This window comes from Zonotrichia albicollis, chromosome 1, assembly GCF_047830755.1.
Source record: "Zonotrichia albicollis isolate bZonAlb1 chromosome 1, bZonAlb1.hap1, whole genome shotgun sequence".
In the NCBI taxonomy this organism is placed as follows: Eukaryota; Metazoa; Chordata; class Aves; order Passeriformes; family Passerellidae; genus Zonotrichia; species Zonotrichia albicollis.
Window position 1 is genome coordinate 94,501,883 of NC_133819.1, and position 18,704 is coordinate 94,520,586.

The following is an 18,704-nucleotide window of genomic DNA, read 5'->3' on the forward strand; positions in this document are numbered from 1 at the left end:
TTGACTTAGAACACCTTAATAAAGCAAAAGGAAAAGTGGCAAGTTTCCCAACACAGAAAGGAAAAGAAATCTTGCTATTTCAATGGGGATCAATTGGGAAAGCTTTGGTGCATGTCCCAGCACTTGATGACATGCCATGCCTTTTCATGGCATTCACTTTGGCAAAGATTTCTTTTTTTAAAGTATTCTTGCCATGTCCCTCAAACGTTCCCCTCCAAGTTCTGTCCTCCTCCTTTATTTTTTCCCCTGCTTTTGTAACATCTGTTTTGGTCCTTTGCACTGCTCCTAATTTACTCCCAGAGCAGTTTCTTGACGTCACTAAATTTCCCAATTTTTTTTCCCTTCACTTGTAATTCCTTTCATGGTATCTCCATTGCAGAGTGTTCCCAAGTACTTCTTTTCTGTTTTGGACTTCAGCAGGGATCAATTTTGGCAAGCTTTTGTCCATGTCCAAGCACTTGATGGCTTTCATTTTGGCAAAGATTTTTTTTTTTTAAGTATCCATGCCATGTCCCTCATATCTTCCACTCCAAGTTGTGTCCTCCTCCTTGAATTTTTCCCCTGCTTTTGCAACATCTGTGAGCTTAGTTTGGCCTCTTTTGGTCCTGAAAGGCACCAAAAGGCATGGTATGCCTTCAAGACCAGGGACATGCAACAAGCTTGCCCAATTTATCCCCACTGAAATTTTGTACATCTCAAAAGAAAGACTTACACTCAGGAAAGGAGACATGGTCAAATGAAATGCAATTGAAGACAATAAAAAAAAAAAAACCAAAACTTGGGAGATTTTGTGACTACAAGAAAATGGTCTGCGAGGAAATCAGGTGCAGTGCAAAGGACCAAAAGAGGCCAAAACTAAGCTCACAGATGTTGCAAAAGCAGGGCAAAAATTCAAGGAGGAGGACACAACTTGGAGGGGAAGATATAAGGGACATGGCATAGGTGCTTAAAGAAACAAAAAAAACACCTTTCCCAAAGTCAAAGCCATCTAAAGGCATGGCATGCCATCAGGTGCTTGGACACTGGCACATGGACCAAAGCTTGCCAAAATTGATCCCCGCTGAAGTCCAGAATAGAAAAGAAGGGCTTAGGAACACTCTGCAATGGAGATACCATCAAAGGAACTGAAAGCCAGGGGAAAAAAAAAATTGGGTAATTTTGTGACTACAAAAAAAATGCTGTGGGAGAAAATCAGGTGCAGTGCAAAGTACCAAAAGAGGCCAAAACAAAGCTCACAAATGTTGGAAAAGCACGGGAAAAAGTCAAGGAGGACATCCCGGAGGGCAACATAAGAGGGACCTGGAATGGATACTTAAAAAAAAGAAATGAAAAAATTTTTTGCCAAAGTGAAGGCTATCGAAAGGCATGGCGTGCCATCAAGTGCTGGGAAACGCACCAAAGCTTTCCCACTTGATCCCCATTGAAATCGCAAGATTCCGAAATCTTGCGCATCTCAAAAGAAAGACTTACAAACACCCAGGAAAGGAGACATGGTCAAACGAAATGCGATTGCAAAAAAATCCAAAAAAACTCAAAAATCGGGAGATTTCGTGACTACAAGAAAATGCTCTGGGAGGAAATCAGGTGCAGTACAAAGGACCAAAAGAGGCCAAAACTAAGCTCACAGATGTTGCAAAAGTAGGGGAAAAATTCAAGGAGGAGGACACAACTAGGAGGGGAAAATATGAGGGACATGGCATGGATACTTAAAAAAAAATAATCTTTGCCAAAGTGAATGCCATCAAAAGGCATGGCATGCCATCAAGTGCTGCGACATGCACGAAATCTTGCCCAAGTAATCCCCATTGAAATCACAAGATTTTGTTTCCCTTCCCTTCGCCAAATCTCCTCATTTTCACATTTTTTTTGGGTTTTTTTTTAATTGCATTTTATTTCAGTAATCTTTTTTCCTGAGTGTTTCTAAGTCTTTCTTTTGAGATTCGCAAGTTTTCATATCCCTTTTGGGAAGGGAAACGAAATCTTGTGATTTCAATGGGGATCAATTGGGTAAGCTTTGGTGCAATGTCCCATGCCATGGCATGCCATGCCATGTCTCTCTTATGTTCCACTTCAACTTGTGTCCTCCTCCTTGATTTTTCCCCTTGCTTTTACAACATCTATGAGGTTAGTTTTGGCCTCTTTTGGTCCTTTGCACTGCACCCAATTTCCTCCCAGAGCATTTTCTTGCAGTCACTGAATTTTCCAATATTTTGCTTTTTTTTTGTTTTTTTGCATTTCATTTGATCATATCTTCTTTGCAGAGTCTTTGTAATTGTTTCTTTTATCTTTCGGATGATTTTTTTGCATGTGCACAGGGATGAGATTGAAGGTCATCAGACAGGCAGGCATCTGAGCACTTTTGTCTCGTCAAAAAGGCAGAAAGGGTCTAGAGAAATTGCTCATGGGACAGAGTTACTAAAATTGTTTTGTTTTGTTCTTTTGGACCAAAGTTGAGAATTTAAATAATAGGTGTTTCTGGCTCAAAGAAAGGTTATTTTTCTGAAGATTCCAATTGAGGAGAATAGTGATCTTCCTTCAGTATTTTTATGATGTGCATGAGTCCTTTTCAGCTGGAACAGGCACTTTACTAGAAGCAGAAAAATTAAACAGGTTTTGTCTTAACTGCACACTTTGCCTATGTGACCCAATGCCAGCATTTGAAGATCAGAGACCATCAGACCACAAACAGTTCTGTAAAAATGAAGACTAGTATTTCAGTTGTAAAATCATTTTTTATTGTTACAAATATACATATGAATAAAATCCCTTCAACCTGCGATGTAAGTGGGTCGCCGTGAAATTTGCATCCCCTCCCTCAAAAGCTGACATGTTTTTACAGATGTTGAACTATGTTTCTCATAGAATTACACATTGAAATGAAGCTAATATGCAGACAGAACCAAGGAAGGCCTCCAGAAAACACCAATATTAATAAAATTTCAATTGCTCTCATTCCAGTCAACTATATACATTAATATACGAATGTGGAAGCATACCATGGTTATACATAATCCAAATTCTTCTCTGTTGTGCTTTCTGACAGTACACAAATGTAAGCGTTGGAGCTTTATGTACAGTAGGAGAACAGGAAGAAAGAAGTTCCCTATGGGAGAATGTAAAAACCATACCCAAGCATTTAATATATATAATCTATACAAATTATTTTATTAGTGTGCTCTTTTAATATAATTACAATGTGCAATTGCATACCGCAAGAATATATTTATAGGTAAGTCACGTGCAGATCTGACACATTTACATTCAGCAGTACAACACATTACCTGCTGTACAGTGTATTAGTGTAAGACAGTGTCCAGTTAATTTGCTTTGCTTTCTAAATGCCCTAATGCAGGGCACTCCTTGTAGCTGCTTCAGAGAAATTCAAGTAGAATACATGAAAGTATAGCTGGCTTTAGGCAAAGGCATGGAAAGGAATGCCTTGCACTGTACACACCAGAAATTAAGGACCGAATCAATGCCAGGTGTACTGTAAGTCATGATTGGAAGATCAGGTTTTCTGCAGGGAAATGTACCTGTGATGAAAGAGCAGCTGACTAAAAAGGGCTGTTGATTGCTGAACCCTGATTGTTATGAAAAGTTCTTGCGCTACAAAGCACTTGTACTGATTGCTAAATAAAAATAAAATCTTTATCTGCTTCTTCTCCAGAGTCACTGGACTTGCTTCCCTGATGGCCGTCTTTACTTAAGGACCTCTGCTTCAGTTCCTGGAACTCATGAGACTGCTGCCCAGGGCTTCTTTTTGCAGCTGCATAAAACAGAAACAGGACTTACTAATGATTGCAGAAGAGAAAGGAAGAAAAAAAAAAAACAATTAAAAAAAGTCATTAATGCACATGGGAGCTGCTCCTGATACCACTGAATTAATTTGCACTAGGAGGAGTAGCATAGGCCCATTGATTCTTCACTCCAGAAAAAGGTGAGAAGAGAGAGTCTGAGCAAGTTTTATTCCACTGGTTGGTTGGCTGGCAAGCAGGCAAACTTGAAACATGACACTCAGTATTTCACTGTGACATGGATAAACATTACAGTTAGAAATGGCCTGGAAATTTTCTCCTTATCACACCACTTCCAAACCAAAACAGCATTTTTTTTTTCATGCTGGGATGGATCTCATACAGTGCACTCCTGACGGCTCAGGCTGATGGATGTGCCAGCTGGGCATCCCTCAGACCAGTGAAGCACATCTCAGGCAGGCCTGTCTCCCTAGCAGGACACATCTGTGTTCTCCTTTTTGACTCAGCAACTTTAAACAGGACAGATGTTCATCTCAGCATCCAAGTTACCCAAACTTCTTCTCCCTGCTCCTCTACACTTCCAGGTCCCAATGTCCTCCCTGTCCCTTGATAAGAAGGACACCCATGGCTCTGCACCTTGCTTTGCTTGGCAATGGGGTAAGCAGGAGGCCATATTCACTTCTCATGATTTAAATGCAATAGTACACATTTTGTTCACCCAGCACTCTGAAATCTCCATAAAGCCAGGGCTTTCTCCAAATCTATAAGCTTCAAAATAAATTGGAAAAGAAAGTTGTAAAACCTTATTGAGATTCCTGACCTAACCAGTGGCCTACAACTGCTGTGGTAACAAGATGGTTATACACATCAACCAGGGTGACCTTCCCCAAGGACTGATAGCATTACAAATCGCATACTTGCACTTGAAGTGAAACTTCAAACACACAGCGGCCCTTTAATGTGATCTTGCTGCAAGTCACCTCACTTCACTCCCACAAAATTAAATGTTGTCATTACAAGACCTTCTTTGCTCCACCATTTCAGGTAGGGAGGGTCGGCTTTGGTTCACACTGATCCTTGTTCCTGACCACTTTTGTGATTGCCTCTCTTGACAAGGCACCAGGAGCTGCTGTGGCCATGCAGCACCAGCTCTCCTTCCCCATGTACCAGTCACCTGTAGCCTCCCCCCACCTGCAGGAACAGCCTACCCTGTCCCCAGCAAGCAGCTCCAGCCACAGCAACAGCCCAGCCTGCCACTGACCATCTCTGCCGCCATTTCAAAGTGTGGCAGGTTGTGTCACGGACTGCCAGGAATGTGGGAACTACAGAGAGGGATCCCAAGGCAGCCAAATAGTTCTCCTGAATCCAAAATACCAGTTTTCTCATTTGTGCTAGCCAAAATATGTGAGGAAATAAAGGCCAGCAGCTACACACACTCTGCATTCTTATCCTGGCATTACGAGCTGGGAAACAGGAAGGGATGTTGAGAAAAGTGTTTAAAGCCATTTCACAGAATTGGAGAGGATAATCCTGTAAAAATATTCAGGCATTTCTACCTTCCAAAACACCACTGCTTTTCAAAGAAATAGGTGCCTGGAAATTTTTTGAGTCATCCTTGGTACCAGTATCTCCTAATAATTACCTGGCCTTTATCTGGCCTTCACTGACTTCAAACAAAACCCAAAACACATCCTGCAGCAGCCATTTTAGTTTATGGTCTGATAAATATAGGCAAGTAGTTTGCCTCATAAATGGCTGAAAGATGTATCAGGCATTAAAGTTCACACAATGCAAGCAGGCTTCTGTCAGAAGAGCTTACCCTCGCCTCGATGAAACCGTACAACACAGGTGACTTGCAGCAGTCTACGGCAGGAGCCCAGCTTACAAAACTTATTTTGTCAGAGAGGTATCTCAGAATGAACTAAAATATAACAATTTGATTATGATAGGGAGGGGAGATTCCCAGTTTGGATGGACTAAGTTTGACTTTATAATACAAAAAGGATAAATTTTGGCCTGAGGAAAGGTTATGTGATGTCTTATAAACAGAAAAACTGTGGGTAAATGGAATTGCATAAGATGTTCAAATACACAATTAAAATACTTTAGAAAAAAAGAAATTTTAAACAACTGTTCAAACTAACCATTTAAGATGTAAAGAAACATAAATATGTACCATTTGAGAACAGGAGCTTTTATATTTTAAAAGCACATAAAATAAATGAACATTTTAATAGCCTACTGAATGAGCTCACTGTGAGTAAAAGCTGCTCCTTCAACTAACAGTGCCGGACTTGGGTTCTTTAGGTGGTATTTTTCTTTACTTTTGCAACTGAAAATCAAAGAAAGAATAAATAATCTGATTTACCCAGTTCTCAAATGGTTTTGTGAGTGATGCACTGAAACTGGCACTAACAATATTCAAGCTGAAATGTTTTTTGAAACACTGAAGTGCATGATCTTAGAAATGACAGGTGTGCAAGCACAGCAAGCAGCAGCCAGCCTACCTGCAGCGTGCCAGTGCTGCTGCACTGAGCAGTCACAGATAGCAGTGAGTGCTCTTCTGCAGAGGGGCTGCATGGGCTAGATGGGACTGGTCACTGGAGTTGACACAAAGGAAAAATGCACAAAACATGTTTTATCTGTGAATTTTTTCATGCCATGTAAATCCCATGAGGGCAGAAATATGATTAGAATCCCATTGAGATTTTTACCTTTCTCATAATGACAGATGACAAACCCACATCCTTCTGTGGTTTCTTTGCTATTACTATTTCCTAACAATTGTTAGTGCCAGTTATCAAGCACCACCTTGATGAAAAATGAAAACTTCTAACCAGAAGTTGGCTGTGCCATCCTCTGCCCAAGCACATTAGCTTCCTCTTCTGCACTGGTAGAATACTGCCCCGGAGTGGTTCTCACGCTGCCAGATGGCTTGGCACAGTCAAGAGCTGCATCTCTTTTTTGACAATCTCCTGTTTGCTCTAGCAAGGAAAAGGATTTGTTTATACTCCTAAGCTGTTCTGTAGGCCCACATACAGAAGGTAATATGAAAATTTTCACTTATCCAACCTATTTAATCAATTATTCAGAGAGCAATAATCAGTATGCCAGTTGCTTGTTTAAATGTAATCCAGATATGTTGAGGTGTTGGCAACAGCCTCACCGTGCAAAGAGCTGTGTTTTCAGATTGTCCCATGAAGTACAGTTAAAATCATCAACATAAAGCTATTTTACAATCAAGTATCATCTAATTTGTACCTTTATTTCACAGGAGATTTAATTTTGTTACTAACTTGGACAGATTTGCAGTGATTTACCAGTTGCAGAAATAAATTGAATGTGCTAGCCTGAAGAGAGGCAGAAAGCAAGGACAGAGGAATGGCTAAATGAGGAAGTAAGACAGCAATGAATAAAAAAGAAAACATGAAAAGGAATAAAAATGAAATAAACAGAATTTACTCTTTCCCAAACAACTTCATGCAAAGCCCAGCAGCTCCTTAAGGACCTGGCAAATCTAAACTATTATTGATAAAATATGTACAGTGACATATAGAGCCAAATAGAAAATTCTGTGTTTGACTGGAGAGGCTTAAAGGAGCAAGAAGCAAGAAAGCACAGTGCCTGACTTCTGTTGCTTCTGGCAATCTGGATCATCTGAATGATGACAGTGGGCTCTGTAGGCAGCACAGCTTCTCAGCCTTCACAACCCAGCATCATGTAGCTACCTCAACTCAGTTTTTCCCATTTTATGCTGTGAAAATCTGCTGTCAGAGTGTTAAAGGGCACCCCTTCGTTTCACAGCTTAAGTGATGGGAATCACCTTAGACGTCTTTCTTGAGGAGAGACCCAGGCAGGAAGACATCTCACCCCCAGACTTCAAACATCATCACTTGTGCCAGCTAACACCATGGTGAGCAACATTCCTGTGACTACTTCTCCACATACCCTATGCTATCAGAGGAAGCTTGAGCTCTTCTAAGAATCAACTCAGGGCATGAAAATGCATCAGCAAAAGTAGAAATTCAGTGCACACATGAAAATCAGCAAAGAGAAGAGAGCAGCCTACTGCTGTGTACAAAAGATAGCAGGTACCAAGCCTTGCCCTGGCACACAGACTCATTGCCCAAAGATGGGGAGGCGAACTTGGTCATGTGCAGAGACCAACAGAAAGGAAAACAAAGAGAGCAGTGGGCTGGCTGCAAGGAACAAAGTTGTGGCTGCTCCCCTGGAAACACGCTGAATCACAGAGCTGCATTTCACACTATTGTGTGAAATTTCACATTATTGGTCTGAACATCTTCATTCTGACCAAACCAACCATAAATGTACACATGAATCCCTTAATTGTTCAGTTACATTATTAGTACCCAGGGATTAATTGTTTATTTGATTTGATCAAAGGTAAGTAGACAAGATGCTGAATAGGTGACCAGATACATTTTCCTTGCTTTTTGCACCATCAAATGCATAACCCTCTTCCCTTCCAGGCGAAAACAAATTAGGAGACATTGAAACATCAAACTTCACTAGAAGACACCAGGTTACACAAATACTCCTACCTTCTTGAGAAAATGATCTGACTGAGGGGCTGCTCTGACCATCCTTTTCTTTATCAGAAGGAACTTTCTTCAGCACTGGTGGAAGTAGGGCAACTTTTGGGGAACTGGGGCCGGAGGGAGACTCTGGAGCATCCTCTGTGGAGTACCACAAACAAAAGGGTGAGAAGGAAAAATTGTATCTACACTAAAGCTCACAGAAACAGTTGTTTATGATGGACCAAACCTCAACACAATACACAAACAAAAAAACCCACAGAACCTGTGTCAGAAAAAGAAGGATTCAGGAATTTACATTACAATGTGAGAACAAATTGTATGGACCTCAGTCCAGGTGAAAGACTTTTAGCAGTTAAATAGAAATTCTCAATTTCAGCATTTTTCATGTGTGCTGCTATTATAGTACAAATAGAAATCTAATGTGACCATGTGATTTACCTGCAAGATATACGTAGCAATTTGTATGAACAGCTGAAAAAAAAAATTGGATTTCTGGAAATATTTGTTCTAGTTATATTTTTGTTGTTCTGAGACATAATAAACTCATCAATTCAGATGTCCTGTTTCACAATGATAAGGTCTAAAAGTGAACCAGGGGAAAAAAAAATCAAAAGCATTACAGAACTCTGTGCTTCCATGAATAACTTCCCAGAGCATAACACAAGGGCATCCATAAAGAGTTGCTAAAAAGAAAAAAAATACCTCTATCTTCTGGACTGTGAGAAAACCTGAAACTTAAATCCATAGTTTAAAATCATCTGGATATCTAGTTTCTCTAAAAGGCTGCATATGGATTACGTAAGGCAAGCTGACTACCATCTTTACAGTCCTTGGAGGAAGACCTTTTCAGTCTTATGCTCCACAGGCTTCATTTGGACAGCAGGGAAGTACAGCCACAGTGGATTATTAAACTGCTTTTAAGTTTGCTTTTCAAGAAGTAAACAGTGGCATGTGTACAGAACAGAGGACCTAGGAAGATAGGTTAGCACTGACAGAAGAACAAAAGGAAGTCAGAGTATCATCTGTATTACGCATTTGTAAAAACAGTTAATTCAGTTGCATACTAGAAATTAATCAAAATTTATCTCTGTTAAGGAGAGACGACGAAGAGTCAACTGTTTCACTTTCAGCACAGGAAAGTCATGAGCTTCCCAAATGCAATTTGGTATGAACAGATACAATAATTCTTGGACCTTCTCCATGCATTTGATATGCCTGTGAGGCCACTTGCTTGGGAAAGCTCAATATCAACACAAGGAGGAGCACAGTGACTGGCAATCACAGCTAGATATAGACTTTCAGTCTTTGACAATTTGTGGACATCTGAGCTGTGCTCCTTTGCACACAGATTACTTAGCAAAAAATTTGCTACTATTTGTGTCGCCACAGTGCTGAAAACAACAGACAGCAAGAACACAGAAAGGATGATTGCTTGGTTTTCTTCATCACGTTGCCTGGGCATCCTTAGGCAGTGGGTTACTACAAGTACTAGGACAGAAGTTAGACTGCAACAGAGCTGTGCTGCTTTTACTGTCGACCAAAGAGCTGGATTATTATGGGTAAATATTAATTACTCCCTTGTGTTAAATCCACAGTATGCTCTCTCTACAGGAAATAGGAGCTGGCAGAAACAGACAGCTCAGGTCTTTCTGACTGCCTATTTTACACACCGAGCACCACTAAATAATCCATGCCCTCCCTGTTGCATTCATCTTCATGAGCATCTTACCTGACATCCCTCACTTTGATGACCGTTTCTAAAATGGTCAATAAAATAAATGTAAATCCGCCTAAAATCTGAAGGTGATTTTGTATGTGAACAACCTTCTGCCCGCTGGAGTGCAGAGACTAAGGAAGGCTCAGGTTTCACATCAAGGGCAGGGAGGAGGCTGTAACATCCCTTTGATTCCTCATCCTTATCAGAAATTACATCATTCTAAGGTCAACAGTGGTTATGGGAAAAGTCAAGAGGGCTGCAAGCTCATACAGATGGCCATGCTCATATTTTTCACTCCCTGGCAGTTAATGAGCTGTATTTGCTGTAGATACTTGGCAAGTCTGTAACTAGCTTTTAATTCTCCTCAATTGCAGTGGCTGTACTTTGGGAAGAGGAGGTTGTGGCACAGGCCTATTAAACAGCAGACAGACAAATGCATGGGAGATGTGCTGAAACATTTCCCACTATTGGAAATCTTAGGATAATATCTGGGCAGAAGGCAGTCTCGCAGGGTTCTGAAGTCCAGTTACAATTATTTTCAGTTAAAAGCAATAAGGAAATAAACAAAGGCTAAACAAGGAAAAAGTAAGAGACAGCTAGTTTGTACAAGTTATTAAGAAACACACTTACTTGAGGGGCTAAGAGCAGCCTGCCCCAAAACCCCAAGGACTTTCATATATAGAACCAGGTTTTTAGAGAAAACATATTTATTTTTGTCAGTGCTACTACAATAGGCTTTGATGCTGAAGTAGCTTTCCACGCTCACCTCTAGCAGCTAACTCAAAAACAGCTCTGCCGCTACTGCTTCTCTCACTTTACTCTTGAGGATCACAGATTAAACCATTTTAATAAGTTTGTTTGAATTAGGGCAAAAGGAGGTGGAAAAGAAGGATATGAGTCAAGAACATGGCAATGAAGAACCTGTCCCTCTCCTTTTAACATCTGTTCCAGATGTGGCAATGGCTGTCTCCACCACAGCCCGCATGAACAGCACCCAGAGCTGGGGATGACAACTGCCCAGAAGAGCTTCTCACCAGTACGAGAGGCAGAGCGTGGTTTCTGTGGCACTGTGGGTCGTCCTGCCAGGCTGGGCTTTGTTGACTGCAGTGGGGGCTTTGGACTGGTTGGTGTATTGGAAGAACTTCTTGCCTTTGCACCAGCGTCTGCCTTTGGTTCAGCTTTTGAATTTTTCTCTGATGACGCCGAGATGGAGTCGCCTTTATTCGATGCAAACCGACTCTCTGGAAGGGTCTGCTGTTGTTTAGGTGCTGAAATAAACAGAGATACAATAAAGTCTGCTGCAGCACGGAAGGGTCCATGCACAGCTATGGTGGTGTGGAAAACACCACCACAAGCTAACACGTGCACTAATTACTGCAAGCAAAGCCTCTAAACTTGCTAATTTTGACATGTGCTAAGATTTGTGATTCAATTGCCCAAGACAGAAATTGTATGCCCCTCTTTTTAATATATTTGAGATGATGGGTAGCTGGACCTTATTCCTCCTTCCTATTTCTAGGAGCAGATGGCACAGCCTACCTGCTGAGAAAACAATGATGGATCAGTGGAAAAAGCCGCTCCTGACTGTTTTGTGTCTCTACAGACAAAAGGTTGGGTTTCCAAGATCAACAGAGAAATCCAAGCCCAGAAAATAAATCCCAAGTGTGTGACCAGCAGGCTACATCTTTTTATTTGTTGCTTTTAGCGAGCTCTAGAAGAGATTTTGAAATTCAGCCCAGATCAAAGTATTCTTTATACAGTATTTTGATTTGTCTAATAACACTATACACGGCTTACAGTTTCCACACATTAGTAAGTTTACCAACATGATGTTTATCCCAAACAAAGACCACAGTATTTAGAGATCAATTTACAGTGACTTGCAAGCAGTAAGTCATTCCCATCTAGCTGTGCAAGCTGGTAGGAAGCCTGCTGGACTCCAGGTTGCTAACAAGCAAAAAGCCTGCTCTACTTTCCTACTCTGCAGCCTTCAGGAGGTAGAAAGCTTATACCTAGCAGTTTCAATTATAATCTTGGAACTTGTTTCTTAGCCTGGACTTTCAACAGTTTACACATCTTGAATCTCAGAAGAGAATTTCAGACTAACTGAAATGCAGACAGGTAGCCTTGGTACTTGGCAAAACCAAGTGTGTGCTCACAGATGCTGACTTGACCTACCTACCTGCTATTCCCTTCAGAAAGCCTCAGAACATGGAAGTGCTGAGCACAGACATTTTAATGGCAGTGGGAGGAAGGGAGGGAGAGTGTTTACACAGTTTCTTGCAAGCCAATCTCCAGTATGTTTTTCCAGCCTGTGTAGCTGTTTTCCAGCCCAGCTGGAGTTAAACTCTGGCAGAGCAGGCAGCTGTATGGTGCATAGAGATGATTGTGAGGGTGTGACAGGGAGAGTTTGTGTCTGCACATGTGAAATACCTCCTTGCAGCAAGTGAAACAGCAGGAAACCACCTGCACCTGTGTGTGTGTGCATACAAAAGAAGCAGCCAACATCCACACACAAAGCAAGGAATAAAACCCCCAAAACTTATTCTCCTTCAAAACCACTAGCTTAGTTCTCCTGTAACAATATTCAGCAGTTTTCCATTAACTTTCTTTCTTTTCTTCCTGACCTCAGGCCTTCTAACATTATTAGAGCACAGTAATTTAAAATAAATTAGCCCAAGCCAAAGACTAACTGTAGCTGCAACAATGAAAAGGAGCCTTGGGGAGCTCTCAAGCAAGACTGGTAAGGAAACAATTGACAGCTGGAGGCCAAAAGGAAGGGGCAAGCACAGTGCAGTGTGGTGGGGTGAAATGTGTCCTATACAGAAAAGACGACCAGAGACAAGTTGAGGTCACACACCCCCAGCTACTCCAATGCCCAAAGTGCAGACTATCCTTGCTCCTCTGACTTCAGTATGCTGTCTTCAGGGGACACACAAGGTACTCCTCAAAAGACAAGCAGGCATTAGAAGCACTGATTTATAGATTATGGCATGCTTTGAATGCTCTTTTTAAAAAAACTTTAGAAAGACATAAAACTTCAAAATTGGTATTTGAAGTGCTCAGTCAAGATGGCCACATTTGGATTTTGATTTCAGCCTGTTTTTCCAGCCTTTTTTCTGTATGTTTTTGCAATCTTGTCTGCCAGGCCTGCAGGATACCACCGCTGCTGAGAAGTCAGACCTGGATTTCCTAGTTCAGACCACTCCTTTCATGTAGTAAACACAAACCACCAGAGCTGAATCACTTTTGAAACCTTCACTGGCCAGTCCCTAAAGTATACATGCAAACCAGTCTGTCAGCCTTGTCCTTGGCTGGCTGCAGTGTGCCATGTCAGGGCCCAGGACTGTGGCTTGACAAGGGCATGGAAAGATGAGGTGCAGAGGGAATTGGTGCTGTAAGCACTGCAAGGCTGAACACCATTTTGTACACAATGGAGAGCTGCTTTGTGCACATGAGCAGTGTCCAGGGGCCTCCACAGCTTTGCAGACAGCCCTGACTTCAATCAGACTGGTTAAATCCTGGGAAGAGCCTGCTGCCATTGACTATGAGTGAGGACTGCTGACAGACCAACAGCACAGCAGCCAGCTGAAAGTCAGCACCACTCAAGTTAGTATGAGCAGACCTAAAGCTTGAAAACTGGTCATATTCCATCCTCAGATATATTGAGCACTTCCACTTCTTTGTGCACAGGCATTTCTGCTGGCTCTTGGGTTGAGCTTCAGCTTTGCTGATCCCATTAAAAGCCAGCCTCCTTCCAAAGGTGCCCCTGCCACGTGCACCAAGTACTTTCCCATTCTGTGCAACAAGAGTGAATATGTGAGCCACAAACTCAGCCCCAGAGCTGACTTCATGAGAAGTGCCATCCATAGCACAAAAAGTGAGCTTGTTTCTAATGCTCTTCTGTTGGAGAATTTTGCTCAGACATGGCTTGAAGGAAAAAAGGCCATGAAAATATATAGCTGATGGAAAAGTAAAAGGCAGCTGTGAGGAGCAAATTCTCAAAGCCTGTTTCCCAGGCACGTTTCTGTAAACAGCAGAGTTCTCAGGCAGTTTTCTCATAACAGGGGAACATTCTATCTTTGTCTGTTTTGGGAAAGTAAAAGTAAGTTTTGAGAACCACTCATATCAGGGTGAGAACACAAATCTTGCTTTCAATAAACAAACCACAGGTATTGAAAACAAAAGGAGGGGTTAGTGTTTAAATCTGTGACCTATGATGAGCTTGGATTTTGCAATATGTATGAGCTTGATTAACGCTGTTATCAAAAGGGACTGATTGAATCAATAAATTGGAGTTCGATGCTGATCAATTAAGATGGGTCGTCTCCCTTCACTTCAATACTATTCACATAGTGTAAACTCCTACTTTGCTTAACCAATTGCAGACATTCAATCTGAAGAGGGAAGTGAGATTTTGGACATCAGGCATGTTGTGTTTTCTAGGAAGTTTATACCAGGAAACTTATACTGTACCTGTACCACTTCCATCCAGTCGTTCCGAACTTGTTGTAGTGTCAAAAGACTCTCTGGGAATTGTGTCATTCCCAAGTTTCTGAAAGAGTGAGAAAAGCTCTCAGATTAGTAACATATTTGCAATTATGTGACTCAGTGATCCTGTTAAGAAAAACCCTCTAATTTGGAAGCCACGAGGCAGAGAAATCAGTGGCAACAAGAAATGGTGCACTCTCTCTTTGTTTCAGATTTTGGAGATCTAAGTGGGAAGGAAACCACCTTGATTTGCACCTAACACTGCCACATGCCTATCAGAGCTGCAATGACACACTGCCTCCTATGTAACAGGTCTCCTAGCATAGCTCTGCATCTAAAAACTTCTTGTTTGAAATGAAAACCTTTTTCTGAAGATCTAGATTTTGAATATGACTGCTGAATTGATCTTATGCTCTTCTACACAGAAGGATAACTTCTTATTTTAGATAAAACTGTAACTACAGAAGTAGCAGTACCCACATATTTACAGGATCCCCGAAAAACCTACAGACCTTATTTAGTGAAAAGTTTTTAAAGCTACTTTTCACCAGCACTGCTGGGTGCTCAGCACCTCAAAAGAAAAGGGACTTCTGGTTTATGTGCTGATATTTTGCCTCTCTTCTATTGTAAATAATAGGTTTCCTAACATCTTGATCTCAAAAAACTCTAGAGGCTTTTGTCATGTTATAGCTAAGTGAGGTTGAAACCCTTGGATTCATCAGGAGAAGTTTAGATATGCAGCACTTGTAAGAGAACCAGCCTCCTTTTACTGCCTTTCCTGCTACCAAAGCTTAGTGAGAAGGACAAATGAGAGGATTCAAAAAAAGCACAGAGAAGTAGGTGCAGGATATACTAAGAGAGAAAGCCTTAGAAAGATAAGACTAGGGACAGAAGTGAGGGTTTGTTTTTATTTTTAACTATAAAAGTAGGGATAGACTTCTGCAGCCAGGCAGCTTCAATCTTGATCTTTATTTGCTATTTCAAGACAGTCAGTGTGGCAAATGGCTTAAAGCAAATGATTTGTTCTGGTGAGCTTTGCATTTGATTATACACCCATGCATAATTAACACTGATGTGTTCAGGTCACTGCTACTGCTACAACACCAACTCTGACTGTCCCTCTCATCGCATTTAGAAATCTCAAACATGTGCCACACTGTACAAACATGATCACTGCCTTTTGGGGTTATGACCTGGAAGACTGCTACGTATAGCATATAGTTTAAAATGGGACAACAGGAAACACAGGAAGAAAATGGCTACAAGTAGCAGAAGTACATGCCTACTACAGAAAAATGTGTTTAGAGTGGAATCAGTATTTCAAATACAAGCATCAAGAAACGATCTCTAAATATCCGTGCTGGCTGTGTGCCTTTCCCATGCATTTCAAGAGAAGATTATTTTGGGGAGTGATGCCGAGGACAGTGTAGCTGGCCTTACAGATTTGCTGATACCTCCACTTTACTCATATAATTTCACAGCTCCTAAAACAAAGCCTCTCTTCAATACAAGAAAGAGAATTGAGATGCTGAGTGTTTGCCATACCTGTGTAAGACCTGGCAGGGTGATGCTATCTCCCAGCATCTCCTCTAAGAACAGGTGAACACTTAGAATGGCACACTGCATTAAGGAGGGTGCTACTAAAATAACCATTAAGCTTCCTGTGCTGTAAAATTACCCTGATATAATGAAGTCTTCTGGACAGATGAACTCTAGAAATGCTGTGACTTGTAGGGCCAGATTATTTAGCTATGGTGTCCATATGGATAAAATAAAGTCACTTCCAAAGATAGAAACATTAGGGCTTTGTGCCACTGGGCAGAAACTCAGTTTTTGTTCCCATTTCTTGACTGACACTGATATTTTGGCTAAATTCTCACCTGTTCACCTCCTACGGCTACACGTTTTTCTGCAAGAGTGTCTTGGCTATATATATTTTTTAAGGGAATACCACTCTCCTTCTGCTGGATTTTTCTTCTGTACCTGGGAAAAACTACCTTTTTTTGCAACAATCTTTTCATGGAATGTAAATTCTCTTGAATTCTCACTTTCACTGAGAACCTAATTTTCTTATGCAAATACTGAAGAAAGAATGCGTAACACTTAAGTACAGTAAATGATTTAGGAGAGCAGCATGACTGCATGAAACTAATTTCACTGTAGTTCCTTCCTCCCTCTCTAGTTATGGGACAGCTGGGGAAACATGACCATGTACCACGACAAGCAGAAAAGCCACTGCTGGCACATATTAGTGTAGTACTTAAATATGCAATTAGGATGTGAGCATGTTTGGCTACCGACTGTACACACATTACAAACAGCTTATGGTCCCCAAACAACACTAAACACTGGCAGCAAAAATTTACCCTGAGAAGTCAGACCAATGCAGGTGAATTCATCATGTAGATAAATAATGCCCAGGCTGTATTTTTAACAGGAATTTGTGCAAGGCTGGGAAACACTCCGGAGCTGGGTGACACTGAGAGGGAATAAACAGGCTATGAGTGATGGTTTCCTCGTGGGCCTTGCTCAGGTATTTAAAAATCCAGTGTGTAACACTAGATGGAGCTAAAAGATCTATTTATGTGTGCCCTGAGACAACACTGATCTCCAAATACTTGACTCTACCATTAGTGCCAATTCCCTCGTTGTATTCTAAGCACAAGAAAACAAAAATGCATTTACCATCTTTCCATCTACTCTGCACCTGCTCATCACTTTTATCTGTAACAAGACTGTGGTAGGGTTTGAATGAAATAGTAAATTCCTTCTGGCTTTGTTTTCATGTAAAATAGCTTAGATTATAAGCAGCCATCTGTACCGTACAGGAAAACACAATTTTCTATCATACTGAAATTCTGATAAATTTGAAGACGCTACAGAACTTGATATGATAACCACCCTAAACAATGTAGCAGAGGGATGCTGTCTTCTGCAGCTCAGGTGTCAGGATACTGTATGATTCCCACCTTCATGAGTATCATGAATAAAAGTGCAAACCTAAATTATTTGATATTGTGATGGATGAAGTGTGTGAAAAACGTTTTTGAACAGCAGTTCAAGTTTGTGTCCTCTGAGAAACATTAAGTATAGATAACTCAATACTCTGCTGTATACAGATTCCTATTTCAGTTCAGTTTTATTGTCACTCATGTATCTGTATCTGTATGTGGTTTTGCATTCCATAAATATAAAACTGTACAAAAAATAAGATAGATAACATTATTTTCTTGTCATTTAAACCTGAAATAAGAGGACTAACCTTTCCAGCCAGTAAATAGGTTAAGTGTGGTAAAAACACCACCCCAAAACCTTGGAATAGGCATCAACAACTTTTACTTCTGAAGAATGAATATAAAGTTTCCAATTAATGTTATGAAAGCTCACCAATTGAAGAGGACTTTTACTTTCCCCACTTACAAAAAAATTACACATGCTAATATTCTACCTCAGTCATGTCCTTCCAGATTTGACTCACTTGACTCAGATTTGACTTGTACATAACAAATGTTAAGAACCCAAAGACCACAAAGCATACACAATTATGCACTTGTAAAAATTCATATAATCTGGAACAGCTTGGCATTTTATAAATTACAGGCAGGGCATACTACTGTAATTTAAAATCATATGGCATTTTATTTGAAAACTTGGTGCTTTAGAAGTCAATGAGACCATTCATGGGCATTACTTAATACCAAGGAGAAAGAAAGGAATTGGTCATTCTTTAGAAAAATCATTTCTGCACTGAGGATCCCTTTAATGATCCATACACAACTTCATTAATTTGAATCTGCTTGTGACAAGACTCAAGCACTGTAAGGCTATGAAAAAAAGGTAGAAATGGACTTTGGGTGCCTTGCTTGGCCACAGCAAGACAACTCTGTTTGTGTCAAAGGAAGGAAAACACAACAAAGCATGAGATGAGCTCTGTTGTAAGATAACACCTTTTAAATGACAGGGGACAGTGATGGCAAATGGAGAACATCTGAGTGCCCTGCACATGGAAGAGGAGGAGAGAAGTGCAAAAAGGCTGATTCTTTGGTACTTGTGAAATATGCCAATGGCAGCTGGCAGGAAGCAGAGGGTAATAATGGGGAAGACCAATGGCAAATGGACATCAGGCAAAATAGGCCAGCACAGAATACTTTGGAGGAACACAAGGATTTTCCACTCTCTACA

The 18,704-nt window shown here is 40.9% G+C and overlaps 1 protein-coding gene across 5 annotated transcripts in view; it reads right to left on the minus strand.

Annotated features, from left to right (window-relative positions):
• Positions 1 to 2,712: 2,712 nt before the first annotated feature.
• CARMIL1 (capping protein regulator and myosin 1 linker 1) overlaps positions 2,713 to 18,704 on the minus strand; it is a 190,253-nt gene continuing 174,261 nt past the window's right edge. For 2 of the 5 annotated variants that reach the window (XM_074547381.1, XM_074547370.1), the window contains 5 exons: positions 14,508 to 14,586; positions 11,066 to 11,299; positions 8,318 to 8,452; positions 6,593 to 6,739; positions 2,713 to 3,766 (listed from right to left, as the gene is read on the minus strand). In XM_074547381.1, coding sequence (XP_074403482.1) covers positions 3,630 to 3,766; positions 6,593 to 6,739; positions 8,318 to 8,452; positions 11,066 to 11,299; positions 14,508 to 14,586 — 732 coding nt within the window. In that variant the 3' untranslated portion in view covers positions 2,713 to 3,629. Of the gene's footprint in view, positions 3,767 to 6,262; positions 6,356 to 6,592; positions 6,740 to 8,317; positions 8,453 to 11,065; positions 11,300 to 14,507; positions 14,587 to 18,704 lie in introns of all 5 variants that reach the window. The other 3 variants (XM_074547395.1, XM_074547387.1, XR_012581675.1) reach the window with 2 other exon arrangements.